Raw genomic sequence first — 20101 nt, 5'->3', positions numbered from 1 at the left:
GTTTGACCAGTGAGAAAGCATGCTGCCAAATTCTGTAATAGCTGCATGCTCTGAATTACATTCCCTGATACACCCAGCAGTAAGGCATTACAGTAGTCTAGACCAGAAAATATCAATAACTGTAATACAGTTCTGAAGTCTTCTATGTCTAGTGGTGGTTTCAAGTGTTTCAGTAGTCATAACTTCATATAACCTAAACAAATTGAATTTTTAATGTATATTTTCATAGAAAGATGCAGGTCTAATAAGACTCTTTTATCCCAAACAGCAGATGTAATCTGTATTGAATGACCAACAAATTCAAACCGTGATTTTTCTGGCATTTCTTTGGTTCTAGAAAGCATGATCTCAGTTTTTAGGAGATTTAAAGAGAATCTGTTATGGAATATTCATAGTTTAATTACCCCTATATAGATATTTAAAAATTAAAAGGTGGATTGTAGAGAATCTTTTATGGGGACAAGAAATTGGATGTCATCTGCATTTATGTAAAAATTCAATCCTAACCCTGAAAGAACCTTGCATAAGGGAATCATATATATATATATATATATATATATATATATATATATATATATATATATATATACTAAAAAGTAGGGCCGATAGCATGGATCCCTAGGGGACCCCTGTGTGTAATTTAGTCCATCCAGATACATTATTTCCCATACTGATTTGCTGTAACCTGTTTCTAAGATAGAATTTAAACCATATTAGCAGACCATCAGTGATACCTAACTCCTCTAAGTGCCAGATTAACATTCTATGGTCCATTGAATCGAATGCAGCCGATATGTCCAAAAGGATTAATAAATAGTCCTGACAGCCATTAAACCCCCTTCATACAGTGTTAAACATTGATAACAATAACATTTCTGTAATCTTGTGTTTTTTGAAGCCAAATTGGTCAGGGTATAATAATATAGATTCTTCTAGATAGTCGGTCAACTAGGTGAATACTGAGGACAATAAGAACATAAGAACATAAGAAATTGCCATGCTGGGTCAGACTAAGGGTCCATCAAGCCCAGCATCCTGTTTCCAACAGAGGCCAAAACCAGGCCACAAGAACCTGGCAATTACCCAAACACTAAGAAGATCCCATGCTACTGATGCAATTAATAGCAGTGGCTATTCCCTAAGTAAAATTGATTAATAGCCATTAATGGACTTCTCCTCCAAGAACTTATCCAAACCTTTTTTGAACCCAGCTACACTAACTGCACTAACCACATCCTCTGGCAACAAATTCCAGAGCTTTATTGTGCATTGAGTGAAAAAGAATTTTCTCCAATTAGTCTTAAATGTGCTACTTGCTAACTTCATGGAATGCCCCCTAGTCCTTCTATTATTCGAAAGTGAAAATAACCGAGTCACATCTACTCGTTCAAGACCTCTCATGAGCTTAAAGATCTCTATCATATCCCCCCTCAGCCGTCTCTTCTCCAAGCTGAACAGCCCTAATCTCTTCAGCCTATCCTCATAGGGAAGCTGTTCCATCCCCTTTATCATTTTGGTTGCCCTTCTCTGTACCTTCTCCATCGCAACTATATCTTTTTTGAGATGCGGCGACCAGAATTCTACACAGTATTCAAGGTGTGGTCTCACCATGGAGCGATATAGAGGCATTATGACATTTTCCGTTCTATTAACCATTCCCTTCCTAATAATTCCTAACATTCTGTTTGCTTTTTTGACTGCTGCAGCACACTGAGCTGACGATTTTAAAGTATTATCCACTATGATGCCTAGATCTTTTTCCTGGGTGGTAGCTCCTAATATGGAACCTAACATCGTGTAACTACAGCAACGGTTATTTTTCCCTATATGCAACACCTTGCACTTGTCCACATTAAATTTCATCTGCCATTTGGATGCCCAATCTTCAAGTCTTGCAAGGTCCTCCTGCAATGTATCACAGTCTGCTTGTGATTTAACAACTCTAAATAATTTTGTATCATCTGCAAATTTGATAACCTCACTCGTCGTATTCCTTCCCAGATCATTTATATATATATTGAAAAGCACTGGTCCAAGTACAGATCCCTGAGGCACTCCACTGTTTACCCTTTTCCACTGAGAAAATTGACCATGTAATCCTACTCTCTGTTTCCTGTCTTTTAACCAGCTTGTAATCCACGAAAGGACATCGCCTCCTATCCCATGACTTTTTAGTTTACGTAGAAGCCTCTCATGAGGGACTTTGTCAAACGCCTTCTGAAAATCCAAATACACTACATCTACCGGTTCACCTTTATCCACATGTTTATTAACCCCTTCAAAAAATGAAGCAGATTTGTTAGGCAAGACTTCCCTTGGGTAAATCCATGTTGATTATGTTCCATTAAATCATGTCTTTCTATATGCTTTACAATTTTGTTCTTGAGAATAGTTTCCACTATTTTTCCTGGCACTGAAGTCAGGCTCACTGGTCTATAGTTACCTGGATCGCCTCTGGAGCCTTTTTTAAATATTGGGGTTACACTGGCCACCCTCCAGTCTTCAGGTACAATGGATGACTTCAATGATAGGTTACAAATTTTAACTAATAGATCAGAAATTTCATTTTTGAGTTCCTTCAAAACCCTAGGATGCATACCATCCGGTCCAGGTGATTTGCTACTCTTTAGTTTGTCAATCTGGCCTACTACATCTTCCAGGTTCACAGTGATTTCGTTCAGTTCGTCTGACTCATCACCCCTGAAAACCATCTCCGGAACTGGTATCTCCCCAACATCCTCATTTGTAAACACAGAGGCAAAGAATTCATTTAGTCTTTCTGCAATGGCCTTATCTTCCCTAAGAGCCCCTTTAACCCCTCTGTCATCTAATGGTCCAACCGACTCCCTCACAGGTTTCTTGCTTTGGATATATTTAAAAACGTTTTTATTATGAGTTTTTGCCTCTATGGCCAATTTCATTTCAAATTCTCTCTTCGCCTGTCTTATCAATGTTTTACACTTAGCTTGACAATGCTTATGTTTTATCCTATTTTCTTCAGATGGATCCTTCTTCCAGTTTTTGAAGGATGTTTTTTTGGCTAAAATAGCCTCTTTCACCTCACCTTTTAACCATGACGGTAATCGTTTTTCCTTCCTTCCACCTTTCTTAATGCGCGGAATACATATGGACTGCGCCTCTAGGATTGTATTTTTAAACAATGTCCATGCCTGTTGAACACTTTTAACTTTTGCAGCTGCACCTTTCAGTTTTTTTCTAACTATTTTTCTCATTTATCAAAGTTTCCCTTTTTAAAATTTAGTGTTAGAGCTGCAGATTTACTTATTGTCCCCCTTCCAGTTATTAGTTTAAATTTGATCATGTTATGATCACTGTTGCCAAGTGGCCCCACCACCGTTACTTCTCTCACCAAATCTTGCGTTCCACTAAGAATTAAATCTAAAATAGCTCCCTCTCTTGTTGGTTCCTGAACCAATTGCTCCATGAAGCAATCATTTATTACATCCAGGAACTTTATGTCTCTAGCAAGTCCTGATGTTACATTTACCCAGTCAATATTGGGGTAATTGAAATCTCCCATTATTATTGCACTGCCAAATTGGTTTGCTTCCCTGATTTCTCTTAGCATTTCATCATCTGTCTGACCATTTTGTCCAGGTGGACGGTAGTATACTCCTATCACTATACTCTTACCCAACACACATAGGATTTCTACCCATATAGATTCTACTGAGCATTTAGTCTCTTGTATGATCTTTATCCTGTTGGACTCTATACCCTCCCGGACATAAAGTGCCACACCCCCACCAAGTTGATCCTCCCTATCATTGCGATATAATTTGTACCCTGATATAGCACTGTCCCATTGGTTATCCTCCTTCCACCAAGTCTCTGTGATGCCAATTATGTCAATCTCATCAGTTGCTGCTATACACTCTAACTCTCCCATCTTACTACTTAGACTTCTGGCATTGGCATACAGACATTTCAAAGTGTGTTTTTTTCTTGTTTTAACAACCTGCTTTTCAGTTGTTTGGGATAATTCGGAAATCATTAGCTTTGGTGATTTTTTACGTATAGGTATATAAACTATGTTTGCATTTAATGGAACCTCTCTGTTGGGATGCCCTAACTCTCCTGTTTCATTAGTATCCTTCAAGGATACATGTCTCCGAACCATGCATTGCTGAGTGACTGTCGGCTTTCCCCCTTGTTCTAGTTTAAAAGCTGCTCTATCTCCTTTTTGAAAGTTAGTGCCAGCAGCTTGGTTCCACTCTGGTTAAGGTGGAGCCCATCCTTTCGGAAAAGTCTCCCCTTTCCCCAAAAGTTTCCCCAGTTCCTTACAAAACTGAATCCCTCTTCCCTGCACCATCATTTGCAAGAAATGATAGATTTGAAACTGGATGGTAGTTGGTAAACTCCTTGGGATCTAGTTTCTAATTTTTCAATAAGAACCTGACTAAAGCTTTTTTTACATCCTGGGCTAAATAGCTCTCTGTCAATGAGAGTTTATTTTAGCCAAGTATGGAGAGATTTTTTCTTGAACAGTTTTCAGAAGGCCAATTGAAATAGGATTGTTTGTAAAATGTGCACTACTTCAATATTAAATACACTATTAAAGCTCTCCCATTTGAATTCTGTCTTCTGTGTCCTGTGGGTTGAGATGTTCAAAACAGATGGGAACTGGTTGTTAAGTCTGGCACTTTGTTGTTAAAAAATGTGCAAACTCATCACAGTTACAGTATCAGGTATTGCTGCATTCCCACTGTTAATGGGTCTGGGACATGACCAGGCGGGCCTTCATGGTGGTGAAGAATTGGAACTCCGGTTCCCCATAAAGGGTCCACAGGAATTCCCGGACAATGAAGGAGATCTGATGAGGACATGACAGCAATTTTAATCACTGAGTCTCCTTACCCAAGTACCTCAAGGGAAATAGTGGAAGTACCTCAAGGGAAATAGTGGAAGACGGGGGCTTGGAGGAATGGTGGGGTAGGGTGGGGTGGAGCAGGCGGTGGTGGCCAAAAGCCAAACAGCATATACTGATATGCCAAGGGACAGCGAATAGCCACAGTAACAATGGATTCAGGGTTAACTGCAAAATAAGGAAACATACCACAGAAGTCATAGAACAAGCAGTCTTGAACTAAAAGAATGTTATTCCAACTTCTTCTCTGTATAGATTGAGAATCTGAAGAAGGCCTAGGTCAGTGACGGCTAACCTATGACACGCGTGTCAGAGGTGACACGCTAAGACGTTTTTGCTGACACGCGCAGCGTTTCATGGACTATCGGGAATTTTATTTTTTTTATCGGCTGCACCGAGCCTTTTTTTTTTCGGCTGCACCGACCCTTTAAAATTTGTTTTTTAGTATCCCCCCACCCTCCGGACCCCTCCACCCCCTTCCCCAATGCCCCCGGGCGCAGGGAGGCTCATTCGGCGCAGCGATAGGCAGGGCCGTGGTGAGGTTCACGTCACCACGGCCAGAAGAAACAGATCGCATTTAAACGCGCTGATGCTTCTCCTCCTTCCTGCCCACGCGACTCCGGCAACGTTTACTTCCGGGGCCGCACAGGCAGGAAGGAGGAGAAGCATCAGCGCGTGCAGAAGAGGAGCAGCACTTGTGCTTACGGGCCGCCGCAAATTCCAATTCGCAGTGGACCGAGAAGAAGAAGAGGCCCGGTAGCAGGGCCACCGTGGCCCGAGAAGATCAGGGCCGCTGCAGGGCCCATCCTGCGGTGACCCGCGAAGAGGAGGCTCAGAGGTGAGAGAGAGGCTGAGGGTCTGTAGAGGGTGTGTGTGTGTATGCGTGTATGAGATGAGTTGAGAGATTGTGTTTGAGAGTGAGGACCTGAATGTTTGCAGAGACAGCATGTGAGAGAGAGAGAGCCTGTGTGTGAGAGTCAGACAGCATGTGCCAGTGAGAGACTGTGTGTATGAATGATTGTATGAGAGACAGCATGTGACAGTAAGAGCCTGTGCTTGAGCAAGACAGCATGTGGGAGTGAGAGAGAGCCTGTGTGTGTGAGAGTCAGACAGCATGTGCCAGTGAGAGACTGTGTGTATGAATGATTGTATGAGAGACAGCATGTGACAGTAAGAGCCTGTGCTTGAGCAAGACAGCATGTGGGAGTGAGGGAGAGACTGTGTGTGTGAGAGTCAGACAACATGTGCCAGTGAGAGACTGTGTGTATGAATGATTGTATGAGAGACAGCATGTGACAGTAAGAGCCTGTGCTTGAGTAAGACAGCATGTGGGAGTGAGAGAGAGCCTGTGTGTGTGAGAATCAGACAGCATGTGCCAGTGAGAGACTGTATGTATGAATGATTGTATGAGAGAGAGCATGTGAGAGTGAGAGCCTGTGCTTGAGCATGTGTGAGTGAGAGAGAGCCTGGGTGTGTGAGAATCAGACAGCATGTGCCAGTGAGAAATTGTGTGTATGAATGATTGTATGAGAGAGCATGTGACAGTGAGAGCCTGTGTGCGTGTGAGAGAAAGAAATGCATGTGAGAATGAGAACCTGACTCATTCTTTCCATCTTCTTCCCCTGAGGGAAGAAGATGGAGGGAAAAGAAACAGAAAAAAAGACAATATAAAAGGAATTGGCAAAAAAAATAAGAAAGGGAAGGTGGAAAAAGAAAAGCCTGTGACCAACCAATTAGAAAACTAAGATCAGACAGCAAAGGCAAAAAAAAAAATGTAGATTACTTTTTAGTGATTGGCACATGTAATCTTTGGGAATGTGCAAGAATAGCACTTTCTCTACGGATCTCACAATGTACGAGATCAGCATGGAGAAAGTGGAAGCCCACAGGGCCTGCACAGAGGAGGCAGCAGAATGGACTTCAGTGTCAGTAGCAGGAATCAGCACCTCCCCAATAGCCATGTGGCAGCAGTGACAGTGGCAGCAGAGGAATGAGAGAGGTTTCTTTTGCTGGCAAAAGAAAGAGAGGGGGATCTGCCTTTAGTGTGTGCATGTGTATGATTGGGAGTCTGCCTGGGGGTGTATGGGTGTGAATGCATGGGTGCCTGCCTGGGGGTCTGTGTGTGTGAAAATGAATGTGTTCATGCCTGGGGGATGGGGAGGGAGTGTGAGAAAATGAATGGGAGCCAATAAAAGAAACAGACTGACAGATGAAGTTTGTAACGCTTGCTTGGGCTTGAAGTGTACGAAATACCAACTTTCAATTGAAGATTTAGCCAATGAAATTCAGCAACAAAAAAGTCACTAAGCAGGTAAGGTAAAGAATTATTTGTTTTTGCTTTATTAATAAATACAGTACATATATTAAAATTATAACTTTGTTATTAATTAGAGCTACAAATATCACAAAATTATGGATTTTTCTAGAAATGACACACCGCCCGAGTTATGCTCGGGTTTTTTATGAATTTTGACACACTGAGCTCAAAAGGTTGGCCATCACTGGCCTAGGTGTTGCATCTCAATAAAAGGGGCCATTGGACAAGCTGCCTGCCAGGCAGGAGGATATAAGTTCCCTAAATGCCCATCACAGAAATGTCAAAATAGAGGATAACTTTCAAAACTACTTGTGCAAGCCCATATATGCAAGTTGCTACAGTATTTTATAACCTATACGCAATAAGTGGGGTAGATTTTCAAATCAGCGCATGGGCGTACATGTGCGCGCACTACCTGGCGTGCGCACATGTACGCCCAATTTTATAACTTGCGCGCAAGTTATAAAATCGGAGGTCAGCGAGCGCAAGAGGTGCACACTAGTCGCGACCTTTCAGGTCTTTTCAGGTTTGAGGCCCTTGCCTGTCCACATGGCTGCCATGACTTGTGGCCAATATAGAAGAGTTGATGAGGCTTATAGGATGCGTGTCCTGTAGTGTTTGAGTATTTTAGGATTTGTGGATACCAAGACCAAGGCAGGGGTGCAGATAAATTCTCATTAAACAGTATAGCATTAAGGTTAAAGAAGGTGTTGTCGCCGATGACCTCATGAGCCCACAAGAAGCCTTCTTCTGAAGCCTGCCACTGTGCAAACTGCTCCCAGATGTATCATGTGGTAAGTATGATGTCTTCTGCACTTTCAGTGTTGTTATGTAGTAAGACAAGCATTTTGGGGCACCTGAGGCCTGGAGGGGCCTATGTCTGTAACAAGGACAAATCAGTGAACATATGCTACTTACAACAGATGTCTGTCAGGCTGCAAAGTGTAGACATTCTTATGTGAGGAATAATGACTCTAACTACCTCATTAGCAGGTAGGGTCAAGCTTTGGCACAGACATCATTGATGGCTGATGACGAACAGACCGGCAACAGCAAATTTGGGCCTTAGTAGGTAAGCAAAGAGCTGGTGGTAGTTTGAAATCAACAATGTCCCCAATGTGTGTGTCTGTGTGTTTGGGTGAGTGGCGTGCTGTGTTAGCCTCTGCCTATATCTGTATCTGGGTGTGTGTTGGCACCCAATTAGCACATGCTGGCTTTTGACACAAGTAATCTTGTGCTTCCACTCTTTACAATGGATGCTACAGTTATGCTAATGTGTAGGTGGGAAGAAAATGACCTCACATATTGTAACCAAACATTCCACCATATCCTGACACTTTTATTTATTTAATTAAAATATTGTGTTTACCGCCTATACAATGTTAGATCTGTTAGACTATTTAATCATTCAGTCAAGAGGGGAGGCTTAAAAATTTGCAGCATCAGAGCTCAGATATGCTATGCCGCATTGTCAGGTGAGTAGATATCTGCCTGTAGAGTATACCTCCCCCCCACCCCAGCACCAGAGTCTCTCCCACCCAGTATCTGGAGTGGGCCTATTTGTATTGGGATTGGGGGATGTGCCTGGATGGAAGAGCTTCAGCTGCCATGGAGGGTGTGGTGTTTGGGGGGGGGGGCTTAGATAATGTGAATTTATTTTGGGAATGCAGGGATGGAGAGAAGGGGGAGGACAAATGGTGATGTCATGCCAGGTACTTTCATGTTCATCAGATTAATGGGTTGGGGGAAAGGTCTGGGCCAGCAAGCTGATGATACCTGGGAGCGGGAGGTGGAAGGAGGCCTGCCAGGACCACTATTTGATTTCTCTTTTTCTACACAGAGGCCTAGTTACCCACTTATCCGTAGAAGATATCTTGATAACTAGACAGTGAGCCTGCCACACAAGGCGCATCACTTGAAGCTTACTCTGCCATATGTTCACGCTGGCAGGTTAGACGTACAGAGAATCCATCTTATGTAGCTGCATACTTTATGGATGTATACATTAGGTGGCATTTTTTTCCTGTTGATTATAGGGGACAGGTTCTGCCGCTAACTGGAGTCGCATCATTAGTCCACTACCCAGTCTAATGATTATGCACATCTAAATACCTGCAGCCTGCTAGATGACCGTGTCATCCTCGAAAGTGGCCTCTATGTAAAGCTCATAGAGACTGCTGCGTGACAACTGCAAATGAGTCACAGAGGTGTGAAGGATAGAGATTCCTCACTGCCCAAGAGTAGACAGTGATAAGGTCTGCTGTTGCTTGGGACCAGGCATACTTCAACAGGCTGGCTCCCACCCCTACAATGCCTTACTTAGGTTGTTGATCTGTACTAAGGCTCATCTCCAGTGACACCAATCCATCTTCCCCGTCAGCCCTACTTACACCCCCCCACCCCAGTCAACCCTAGTGATACCCCCACCTTCCTGGTCCGCTATAGTGAGCCCCACTCACCAGACACACACACACACACACTTTCTCAGAAATGCAGTGCCATTCATGGCAAGGTTCTCCTCAAAGGACAAAAGCAAACCTAGTATTAAATAGAAGAATGTAGTCAATGTACCCAATAAAAAAACATTACAGCCAAACACAATTCTGTGCGAAGACAATGATTTCTCAGTTAACTTCCACCCTCTTTCCTTCTTCTCCTACCAAGTTGCCCAGCCCACTTACTGGAAGAAGCCTGGGCGCCAAACACCAGATAAAAAATGCAATGGAAATTTGAATTTGGCGCATTACATAGCAAGTGTACAAGTGTTCATGCATACTTGATGACGTTCGCATATATGCTCTTTATAAAACAGCAAAGTATGCGCAAACTTCCAAATCACACCCCAAACATGCCCACTTGATTCACACTATTTTACAACTTGAACACTGAGTTTAAAATGAGCGCATGCGTGTCCATGTGTGCGCGGTTCCCGGCGCGCACACATGGATGCGATCATTTTATAACATGCGCACATCAGTGTGCGCATTTTATAAAATACGATATCCGCGTGCATATGCGCGCCGGATTTCAACATCCACGTGTGCATGTGCAGGCGGCCTGCAATTCGCGCATGCGGGGGGGGGGGGGGGGTCAATTTTCGAAAGTACGTGCACCAATTAAGGAGCAGACTGGGAGGGAACTTTCCTTTCGCTTTTCCTACCCTTCCTCCCTTTTTTCCTCTCCTCCCTGACCCCTAAACTAACCCTACCTATCCCCTTTTTTAAATTTTCATATTTACTGCTTCTTGGGAGCAGAAGTAAATTCTACGCGCCGGCTGGCTGCCAAAGCGCACTTCCCCAGGACAGTGGCTAATGGCGCTGTCCCGGCCCACCCTATCCCTTCCTGCCCAGACCATGTCCCCCAGCCCGCCCATTTTTCAGGGCCCAGTACTTCTGCGCGTAACTGGGCCCGTTCTAAAACATATGCGACGTGCGCAAGGCCCAGCCATGCACGTAACCCCCAGTTTTTACATGTGCGGGCCTTTTAAAATCGGCCATTATGTGCATATTCTGCAATTTTTGAAAATTGCATGTACACACGAATGTCTCATATGCAAATCCCTTTAAAATGTCTCATATGTCATATGTCATTTAATATCATATGTCATAAAATGTCTCATATGTCTCATATGCAAATCCCTTTAAAAATTAATTCATAAGCCTTCTTTCCTAAATATTGTTCAAATCAATGGATAATTTAGAAGAAAACTACTTTCATATTAGGTTTATACTGTAATTAATGTAAATAATATCAGCACAGTGGAGTAATAGAGATTAATTACCTGAAAACAGAAAGAATATTTCATTATGTAATCCTGCTCTCTGCTTTTTCACTTGATGGCACTCTGCTTTAAGCATTAAAACTTCACAGAATTCCTGTGAAACCAATTTCTTTAATATTCCAAGCAATATCTTCTCAAAAGATATATTGTAGATACTTTGACAAGGGGCTGAATGATATCGAACTGAAAGCTCATAAAAAAAGTTGGGATCAGTGTAAGCTGCAGACAAAAAACAAACATGATATTAAATATAACAATTAACACAATTAAATAAACAAGTCTGTTTTTCTTATGAATGTGAAGTGGTTATGCCCATTATATTACTTAAGATTGCAGATACTAGAGATGTACACAGCAAAAGGTTCAGGTTTCGTTTTCGGCCCGCTGCAAGAAATTTCGTATTTCCCACGGTTCGGGCCTTTGAAATTTGGGGGACCTGAATTTCGGATTAGTGCGCACTAACGGGAGTTAGTGCGCACTAACTCCCATTTGTGCGCGCTAACATTTTAACGTTAGCGCACACTCACACGAAATTTCAGGAAAATTTGGCTCGGTTTTCGGGTTCCCTGAAACAAGACGAATTAGGCAATTTCATTGAAATTTCCTAATTCGTACTAAATGATTGCACATCCCTAGCAGATACAATTGTAAGGTAGTTTGGCATATGCAGCATTAGAGCATCAAGTATGCATCAGTCATTTACTATGTAATTAGCACAGAGCATTTTAGGTAAATTTGTTAATTCATGCCCGGCCAATTATATTCAAGGGTTTACTGATAGATTTCTAGAATGACTAGTGGGCACAAATATCGACCTTATAATATCATTAAAACATAACTGATGACTACATTATGTACCTACAACTCAATTTATGAGCTATAAAAATGTGATTGTTCAAATTTAATTAACTAATTTCCATTGCTATAATAAAGTCCCAATCCATAAACTATTTGTAATTCATCAAGCTATCAGATATACATTTTTCATGTTTACACATTTACCTTTCTTTTAGAAATAATATAATCAAAGTAAGATCAGCTCAGGCCTTAGTCATTATGATCAGTAGTCAGTAGCCTATTATTTAGAGGTAATAACAGGATCAGACAGTTGAACATGAAGGCTGTTTCTCAAAGCTAAATGTCATTGCTGCAAAGATTTTATTTATATTGTTTTTTCGAGTTTAAATAATTTATTAGAACAAGTGGGGTAGATTTTCAAAGGGATACGCGCGTAACCCCCGAAAATCTACCCCTGCGAGTGCCGAGCCTATTTTACATAGGATCGGCAGCGCGCACAAGCCCCGGGACGCGTGTGTGTCCCGGGACCTTGAAAAGGGGCGGTCCAGGGGCGTGTCGGCGGTCCGGGGGCAGGGCCGAGTGCTCCGGCACAGCGGCCTGTGCCGGCGTGCGCAACAAAATAAGGTAGGGGGGGGAAAGCAGTGGGGGACATAGGGCTCGGCGTGCGCAAGGTGCACAAGTGTGCACCCCCTTGCGCGCGCCAACCCTGGATTTTATAACATGCGCACTGTAGCGCGCGCATGTTATAAAATTGGGTGTACATTGTGCTCGCCGGGTGGTGCTCACAAATGTACCCCGCACGCGTAACTTTAAAATCGGCCCATATATGTTTAGGGAGATTTTCAAACCCACTTCCGTAGGTAAAACAGTAGTTTGTCGAGGAAATGGGTTTTTACAAAATTGTCTGCTTGATATGCAGGTAAAAGTATGCACATTGGGTAGGTATGCATGAACTTTTACCCGCATTTTTAAGAAGCGTTCTTGTGAGTGAATTTTGCAATTACATGCATACAGTTTGTATTTTCAAATATATACCAGTAACTTTTTCTGAACAAAAAATATGCACACATGTTAGCAGATGTAAATGTGTACAGGTAGTTTTGATTGGATAATTTTCCCTTTGAAAACTGGTGTAATATCTGCGGAAAAAAGTACCCGCAGACTTTCTACCAATGCGGCTAGATAGAAAATTGTCCCATGATGGATGTATTTTTTCTTTACAAGAAACTAGACTAGTTTACTTCACATACATATTTGTAGAGTGCAGTAGCCATATTGAGGTCCATATTTAGTAGGCTGGGTAGTGGATTGAATATACTTGCCTAAAGTTATCCGACTACATGGAGCTGAATAACTTAAAAACCTAATCGTTAGGAATTGTTATTTTTCAGGTGGTTGGAGAAGGGTCTGGGGTGGGGTATGGCCTGGCCTCTTATAGATTATAATCTGAGAAAGGAGTTTGTTGGGGAGGGTCTGCAGCAAACCCGGGACATTTTTTGTAGTTAGGAGATATGGAATGGGGGATGCATGGCTTGACATGGTATCTGTACTATTTGGTAGGGGAGAGAAAAGAAATCGGGCCTTAGGCCCCTTTAGTTCTTTTTTTTAAATTGTTTTCAAAAGTGCTATTTACCTGAATGTCTTATGAAGATAGTAAGTTTTCTGGCCACACAAAGCCGGATAACTTTAGATCTGCCCGTAAGCAAATCTCAAGTTGTCTGGCTATAACTTAGGCCTGGATTTTCTAAGATCGCAGATCTTAAAGAATTTGGCGGTAACGGGTGGCAGGGGGCAATGCGGGGGGGCGGGCCTGCAAAAGCCGGCAGCGAACACACCTCCGCTGTGCAATCGCTGCCGGCTTTCGCACCCAATAGCGCCATCGTAAAAGGTGGTGCTATTGGGCACGCTACTGGCAGCGAAAAGGGTTCTTATCTTTTCGCAGCCAGCAATGTTTCTACTGCGTCTGCTCTGGTGCCGCCCCGACTCCTCCTCTTCCACAGCCAACTCCACCTCGATTTAGCTATCGCATGCGAAAAGTTCCTTTTCGCGTGCGATCCCGTTAGAAAATGACCCCCTTAGCCAGATATATATATGATATTTGGATAAGTTAGCCAGATAACGCAACCCCTCCCTGGAATGTCCCTTTTTTTATCTGGCTATAATTTAACCAGATAAATGGCCGAATATGCCTATTTTGCCATTTCAATGAATAACTTTTGAGTTATCCATCTAAATGGCTTTTAAATATGGACCTCATTGTAAAATGTTTTATTGTAATCCACTTTGAGGCCATTCATGGTAAAAAGTGTAATATCAAATGTCAATAAATAAAGAAAACAAGATTCTAAGGGGTAGATTTTAAAGGATTTACGCGCGTAGGTGGGGTTACGCACGCTAGGCCTATTTTACAAAGGCCCAGTGACATGCATAAAGCCCCAGGACGTGTCTAAGTCCCCGGGCTTTGGGAAAGGGGCAGGGAGGGGGCAGGGCAGTCCGGGGGGTGAGGCAGGGCCAGAGGCCTCCAGCACAGGGGCCATTTGCCTGCGCGAGCATGTTATAAAATCGGGCGTCCATGTGCACATGCCGGATAGTGAGCGTACATGGACGCCTGCGCGCAACTTTATAAAATCTACCCCTAAGTGTACTATGATGCCTTTTCTTAACAAGCAAATAATCACAGGATGGTACATATAAATGTAACTCCTGCTAGGCACATATTTATTTATTTATTTATTTAGCAGTTTTTCTATACCGACATTAAAGTACACATCATATCGGTTTACATTATAACAAAAGGTGGAAAGTACAAATAACAGGGGGAGGGGAAGTGGAGAACTATGAGAAACTGCGGGTCGGAGGGGGGACCCCAACAAATTAGAGAAGGAGTGAAACGATAGGAACGGTAACACATGGTTAAATATGGTTCAAGTGTACAAGCTATATATGGTTAAATAAGGTGCAAGAGTACAAAATATACAAGAGGTGCATGGGTACAGAAAATATACAAGAGGTGCACGGGTACAGAAAATAAATGTACAAAATGTATAAGGTTAAATGTACATGGTTAAATAAGTACAAAATGTATATGGTTAAATAAGGTGCAAGAGTACAAAATATACAGGAGGTACATGAGTACAGAGTATAAAAATATTCCGGGGTCCGGTGGGTAGAGAAAACAATTATAGTATATGCATGGGTTATGAAGATTACAGGGGGGTAATGAGAATAGCTGAAGTGTCGAGGATGTTAATCAGGGAAGGCTTGATGAAAGAGCCTCGTGTTTAGCTGTTTTCTAAATTTGAAAGGGCAGGGTTCCATGCGAAGATTGGGCGGTAGGTCATTCCAGAGCGTGGGGCCAGCAATTGAGAAGGCGCGATTTCTTGTGGCTGAGAGGCGGGCTTTCTTAAGAGGGGGAACTAGCAGGGTACATTTATGAATTGTTCTGGCAGGGCGAGAGGATTGTGTGGGTTGGAGGGGTTCATTAAGCCAAGAGGAGTTGTGGTTGTAGATAGCTTTGTGTAAAATGGTGAAGGTTTTGAACAAGATGCGGTAAGAGATGGGGAGCCAGTGTAGGCTTTTAAGGATAGGGGTAATATGGTCAGATTTGCGTGTGTTACTAATGATCCTTGCTGTGGCATTTTGCAGTATCTGGAGAGGTCTGATGGTGGAGGAAGGAAGGCCAAGATACAGGGAATTACAGTAATCTAGCTTAGATGTTAATGTGGCATGAATAACAGTTTTGAGATCGTGGGTGTAGAGAAGTGGCTTGAGCTTTTTTAGGACCATGAGCTTGTAAAAACCTCCCTTAATTACAGAGGTGATGTGGTTTTTGAGGTTCAGATGTGGATCGATAAGGACCCCTAGATTCCGTACTGAGGGTTGCGAGAGGAGGGACGTGCTCAGAGGGTCAGTGGGTGTGGCCAGCTTAAAGGTTTGGTGGTTGTATATGAGGATAAAAAATATAACATAAACATAAAAAATATAACATAAACATAAAAAATAATCCATACGTTGAAGGGCCTCTTTCTTTCCTTAACACTGGTGAGTAGATTCAAAACAGTGGTTGGGTAAAATTTTGGATTCAATCACGAAGGCAGAGCCATAGCTAGGTCATTTGGCACCTATGGCCAAGTAAAAAAGTTCACCCTCATCCTGAGTACAACAATTTGGGAGACTGTTAAATGTAGAGGACTTTTTCATTTTCATTTCCCCCCAGCAATTTCTTCCTGCTCTTTGATCCTGCACCATGAGACTTCATTCAAAACCTGAAGTGGAAATCCCAAGAAGCCAGATGTTGCATGTCATGTAACCCCAGAGAAACTTACTTATGTAATGCATTTCTATTTCTATAAAATAGAAATACAAATATATTTCTTCCTGTATTGTGCAAAATAAAGTATTGTAAGTCATACATTCCCAAAATTGGCATATTCCATTCACTAAACTGAATATAAAATGTTTTTTCTACCCTTGCTGGCTGAACATTTTATTTTTCTAATCATTTTGGTCCTGTTTAGGAAATAAAACAAGCCAGGCTCCCATAGATCCCTAGACAGAAATTACATGCGGAATATCTTGCATCGGTCATATCTTTAGAACACAGACAGACCCTCACCAAATACAGAATAAAGAGACCATAAACTATAAATACAAACATAAAGACAAAACCAGAAGTGGAACCCACAGTACAACTATGGAAAAACAGAAACATCACCATTCCTCATAAAACATCAAATAATAAAATCAAGAAATATAAAACATCAATCATAATAGTAAAACCATACAATAAAAATAAGTATTTCAAAATAACTGACAAATAGAACATCAATAATTAAAAACTCATCTAAAAAAATTCCAGATGGCATTAAAATATTTCAAATCATTAGATACCATCAAATAAATGAAGATATTAAAAAAGCCCCCATTTTCCATACCTGGAAACTTTTGATTTTCAGATGCCCTGAGATTGTTGTGGATTTACAGGGAGTGGGGGTTGTTGCACACAAACTTTCTCCTCTCTCTCACCTGCTCAATCATATACATACTTACATATTCACACACACACACACACACACACACACACAAAGTTCTCACGTTTAATCATATATACACACACACACACTCTCTCTCTGTCTTGCATGTTCAATCATATATATACACACACACACAAGGGGCTGGATTTTAAAAAGGTTACTCGTGCCCGGCCTATTTTAAAAAGGCCCAGCGACACGCGTAAAGCCCCAGGGTACATGTAAGTCCTGGGGCTTTACTAAAGGGGAGGGGCATGGGTGGGGCATGCGCAGGGCAGTCCAAGGGCGAGGCCTGAAGCCTCCAACACAGCGGCCATTACTACTGTGTTGGAGGATCACTTGCCAGCAGGCTGCCGGCGCGCACAACCTGCACCTGCCTCCATGCAGGTACAAGAGGTATGATACAACTTTTGGGGGGTTAGAGTAGGGCTGGGGGGGAAGGTTAGGGAAAGGGGTGGGAAGGTCAGCCTAGGGGAAAGGGAATGGGGGAAGGCAGTGCAGCTCGGCGTGCAAGGTACACAATTGCGCGTGCAAGTTATAAAATCAGGTGTACATGTGTGCGCGCTGAGTAGCACGCACACAGGTATGCCCATGCGCACCCTTTTAGTTTCAAACGGTTTTTATTATTATTATTCAATCAGCATAGTCAAAGTATATAACCAAGATACTGGTCTGGAGAGGTGGCACACTTACCTCCACACAGACCTTGTAAGAACATCTGTTCCACATCACACAAACAGCAACAACACCCCTACCCCCCCCAACCCCCCACCTCCCCCCCCCCCCCATGAAGGATAAATGTCCAAGGGCAGAGTCCATGCACGCATATCTCCTGCGGTACATCCATTGGGCAAGATGAACCTTCAAGAGGTGGAGTCCACAACAATCTCAGCAATCGTTGATGACCAAACTTCTGGACCGATGAGATAGTGATTGCAAATAAGGGTCCCAAATCAGTAAGAATCTCTTACGGGCGCGAGGATCCACTCGGGAGCCCAGCTCCTCCATTCGTAACAAGTGATGCAAATGGTTACGCCAAGTCCAAAAAGAGGGGGGACCCGCATCCCGCCAGTACAATAAAATAACCTTCTTCCCCACCAAGCAAGCCTTGTGTATGAAATAACGGGGACCCTGCTTCAAGGAAACGCGTGGGAAATGACCAAAAAGGAAAAGCAGTGGCGTTATAGGCAAGTTAACCCCCAAAAGATCCATTAGATAAGATGCGACTCGTCCCCAGAATCTGCGGACTTTGGGACAAGCCCAAAAAGCGTGAGAGAGATGTCCAATAGCTCCATGACATTTACCGCAAATTGCACTCTGGACCAGCCCCGAGCGATGAGCCAATTGCGTGGAAATATAAGCCCTTCGCAGAAACTTATAATGCATCTCTCTGTAATACATACTAACAGTAATGTGATTAATTCGTCCAAAGCTTGCTTTTAATATGGGGATTGTAAGAGCAAATATCCCATCTTTATTCCAGCGTTCAAGCAATAATGCATATGGTTCAGTTCTCGTGACACTTTTTAAAATCTTGTAATACATGCACACCCTTTTAAAATCTACCCCACAGTCTCACAAGCTGAATCATATATACAGACACAAGCTCTCTCATATGTTCAGTGACACATGCACATGTTCTGTCTCTCATGTTCAATCCTAAACACAATTGCACGTTCTATCTCTCATGCTCAATCCTGCACACACACACACATGCTGTCTCATATACTCAATCATACACACACACATGCTCTGCCTCACATGCTGAATCATATATACACATTCTCACAAGCTCTCATATGCTCAATTGCATATGCATATGTTCTGTCTCTCATGCTCAATCCTACACAAAAACTCATGCTGACTCAAATGCTCAATTAGACTCACATGCATTCTGTCTCTCATGCTCAGTCATAAACAACCATATGCACAGCCTCTCATGCTCAGTCATATACACATACACAAACACATGCTGTCTCTCAAGCACTTTCACTTGTTTTTCCCTCTGGAAGAACAAGGGAAAGCAGGAGCAGCTCGGACAGTCACTAGACTGTTCCTTTTGCTTCTAGTCTCCGGGTCCTGCTGCTCCTGCTCATGACTGTGGGGAGGGAGGCTGATGCAGTTTCTTTCTGCTCCGGGGAGAGGATGGGGGAAGGCTGAAGATTCTATCAATTATATAGGTCATGCTCCTCCTGATTGCTGATGCAGGAATAGGGGTTGGGAAGCCAATGCTATTTCTTGTGGCTTCATGGTCGTGCTTCTTCTGACTCCCAGAGCTGAGGAGAAGGGTATGGAAGGAACATCGGAACATCTAGAGACGAGGAGAGCTGGACATCTGGAGACAATGAGACGGGGTCCGACGAGAGACCAGGATATGGAACGAAGATGAAGACAAAGATTCAGGAACCACGGATGAAGACAAGGAATACCAACGAAGAACAGAGTGCCTTGAAGAAGCGAGGAAGGATCACGGAGGTCTCCTGGAATGAAGAGCTGGAACAGAGGATCCAGGAGCAGTCCAGCTCCATGACTGGCTCCTTGGGAAGGCGAAGACTGACTGAAGGAAGGCCCTCTTTATAGGGGTGAAGTGAAAATGCCTTGGAAACATCAGCAGGAGGAGCCCAGGAGGACTGCCCATCGCTGGCCCTTTAAATGGAGAGAAGAGGCGCGGCTGCGCACCTAGAGGAAGGAGGCAGGACCTTGGAAAGCGGCGTCTTGCCACGAAGGAGGAAACAGGCTTGATGTCGGTGGCTCCCTGCCGCAAAGAAAAGAAGATTGATGGCAGCTCCCTGCCACATGAAGAGGAGCTCCGAAGCAGCCTCCAGGCCGCGGAAGAGGACCCAGTCGATGGTGGCCTCCAGGCCGCGGAAGAGGAGCTTCAGGGTGGCCTCCAGGCTGCAGAAGATGAGAGCTGGTGGTAGCCTAGCCGCGAAGAGACAGCGGTGTTTGGCAGCGGCCTCCAGGCCACATGAAGGATTAGCGGTGGCAGCTCCCAGGCCGCATGTGAGGCCTGGTCGGCGGCAGCTCATGCCGAATGGAGAATTGGCGGCGGCTCCCAAAGCCGTGAGGAAAGGCAGAGATGGTGGTAGCCTCCAGGCCGCGGAAGAACAGTGTCAGCAGCAGTGGCCTCCAGGCCCTGCTGAGGTAAGAGGCTGCTTGTGGGCCTAGCCCTCAAGCAGCATCGCAACACATGGCTTGGAAGGAGGAACATGGAGATCCGCTGGCTGGACAAGCTCCACAAGCCCGGAACTTGGTACACAATCAGGAACTCAAGACGTGACTTGGAA

At 43.4% G+C, this 20101-nt stretch overlaps 1 protein-coding gene across 1 annotated transcript in view; it reads right to left on the bottom strand.

Moving 5' to 3' along the window:
- The window catches only part of ZPBP (zona pellucida binding protein), a 419635-nt gene that overhangs the window by 214942 nt on the left and 184592 nt on the right, over positions 1–20101 (bottom strand). Inside the window, exon 5 of the mRNA XM_029589753.1 lies at positions 10987–11205. Coding sequence (XP_029445613.1) covers positions 10987–11205 — 219 coding nt within the window. The remainder of the gene's footprint in view (positions 1–10986; positions 11206–20101) is intronic.

This window comes from Rhinatrema bivittatum, chromosome 2 (genome assembly GCF_901001135.1).
Source record: "Rhinatrema bivittatum chromosome 2, aRhiBiv1.1, whole genome shotgun sequence".
In the NCBI taxonomy this organism is placed as follows: Eukaryota; Metazoa; Chordata; class Amphibia; order Gymnophiona; family Rhinatrematidae; genus Rhinatrema; species Rhinatrema bivittatum.
Note: the sequence above shows the minus strand (reverse complement) of the source record. Positions and strands in the feature narration are given on the sequence as shown.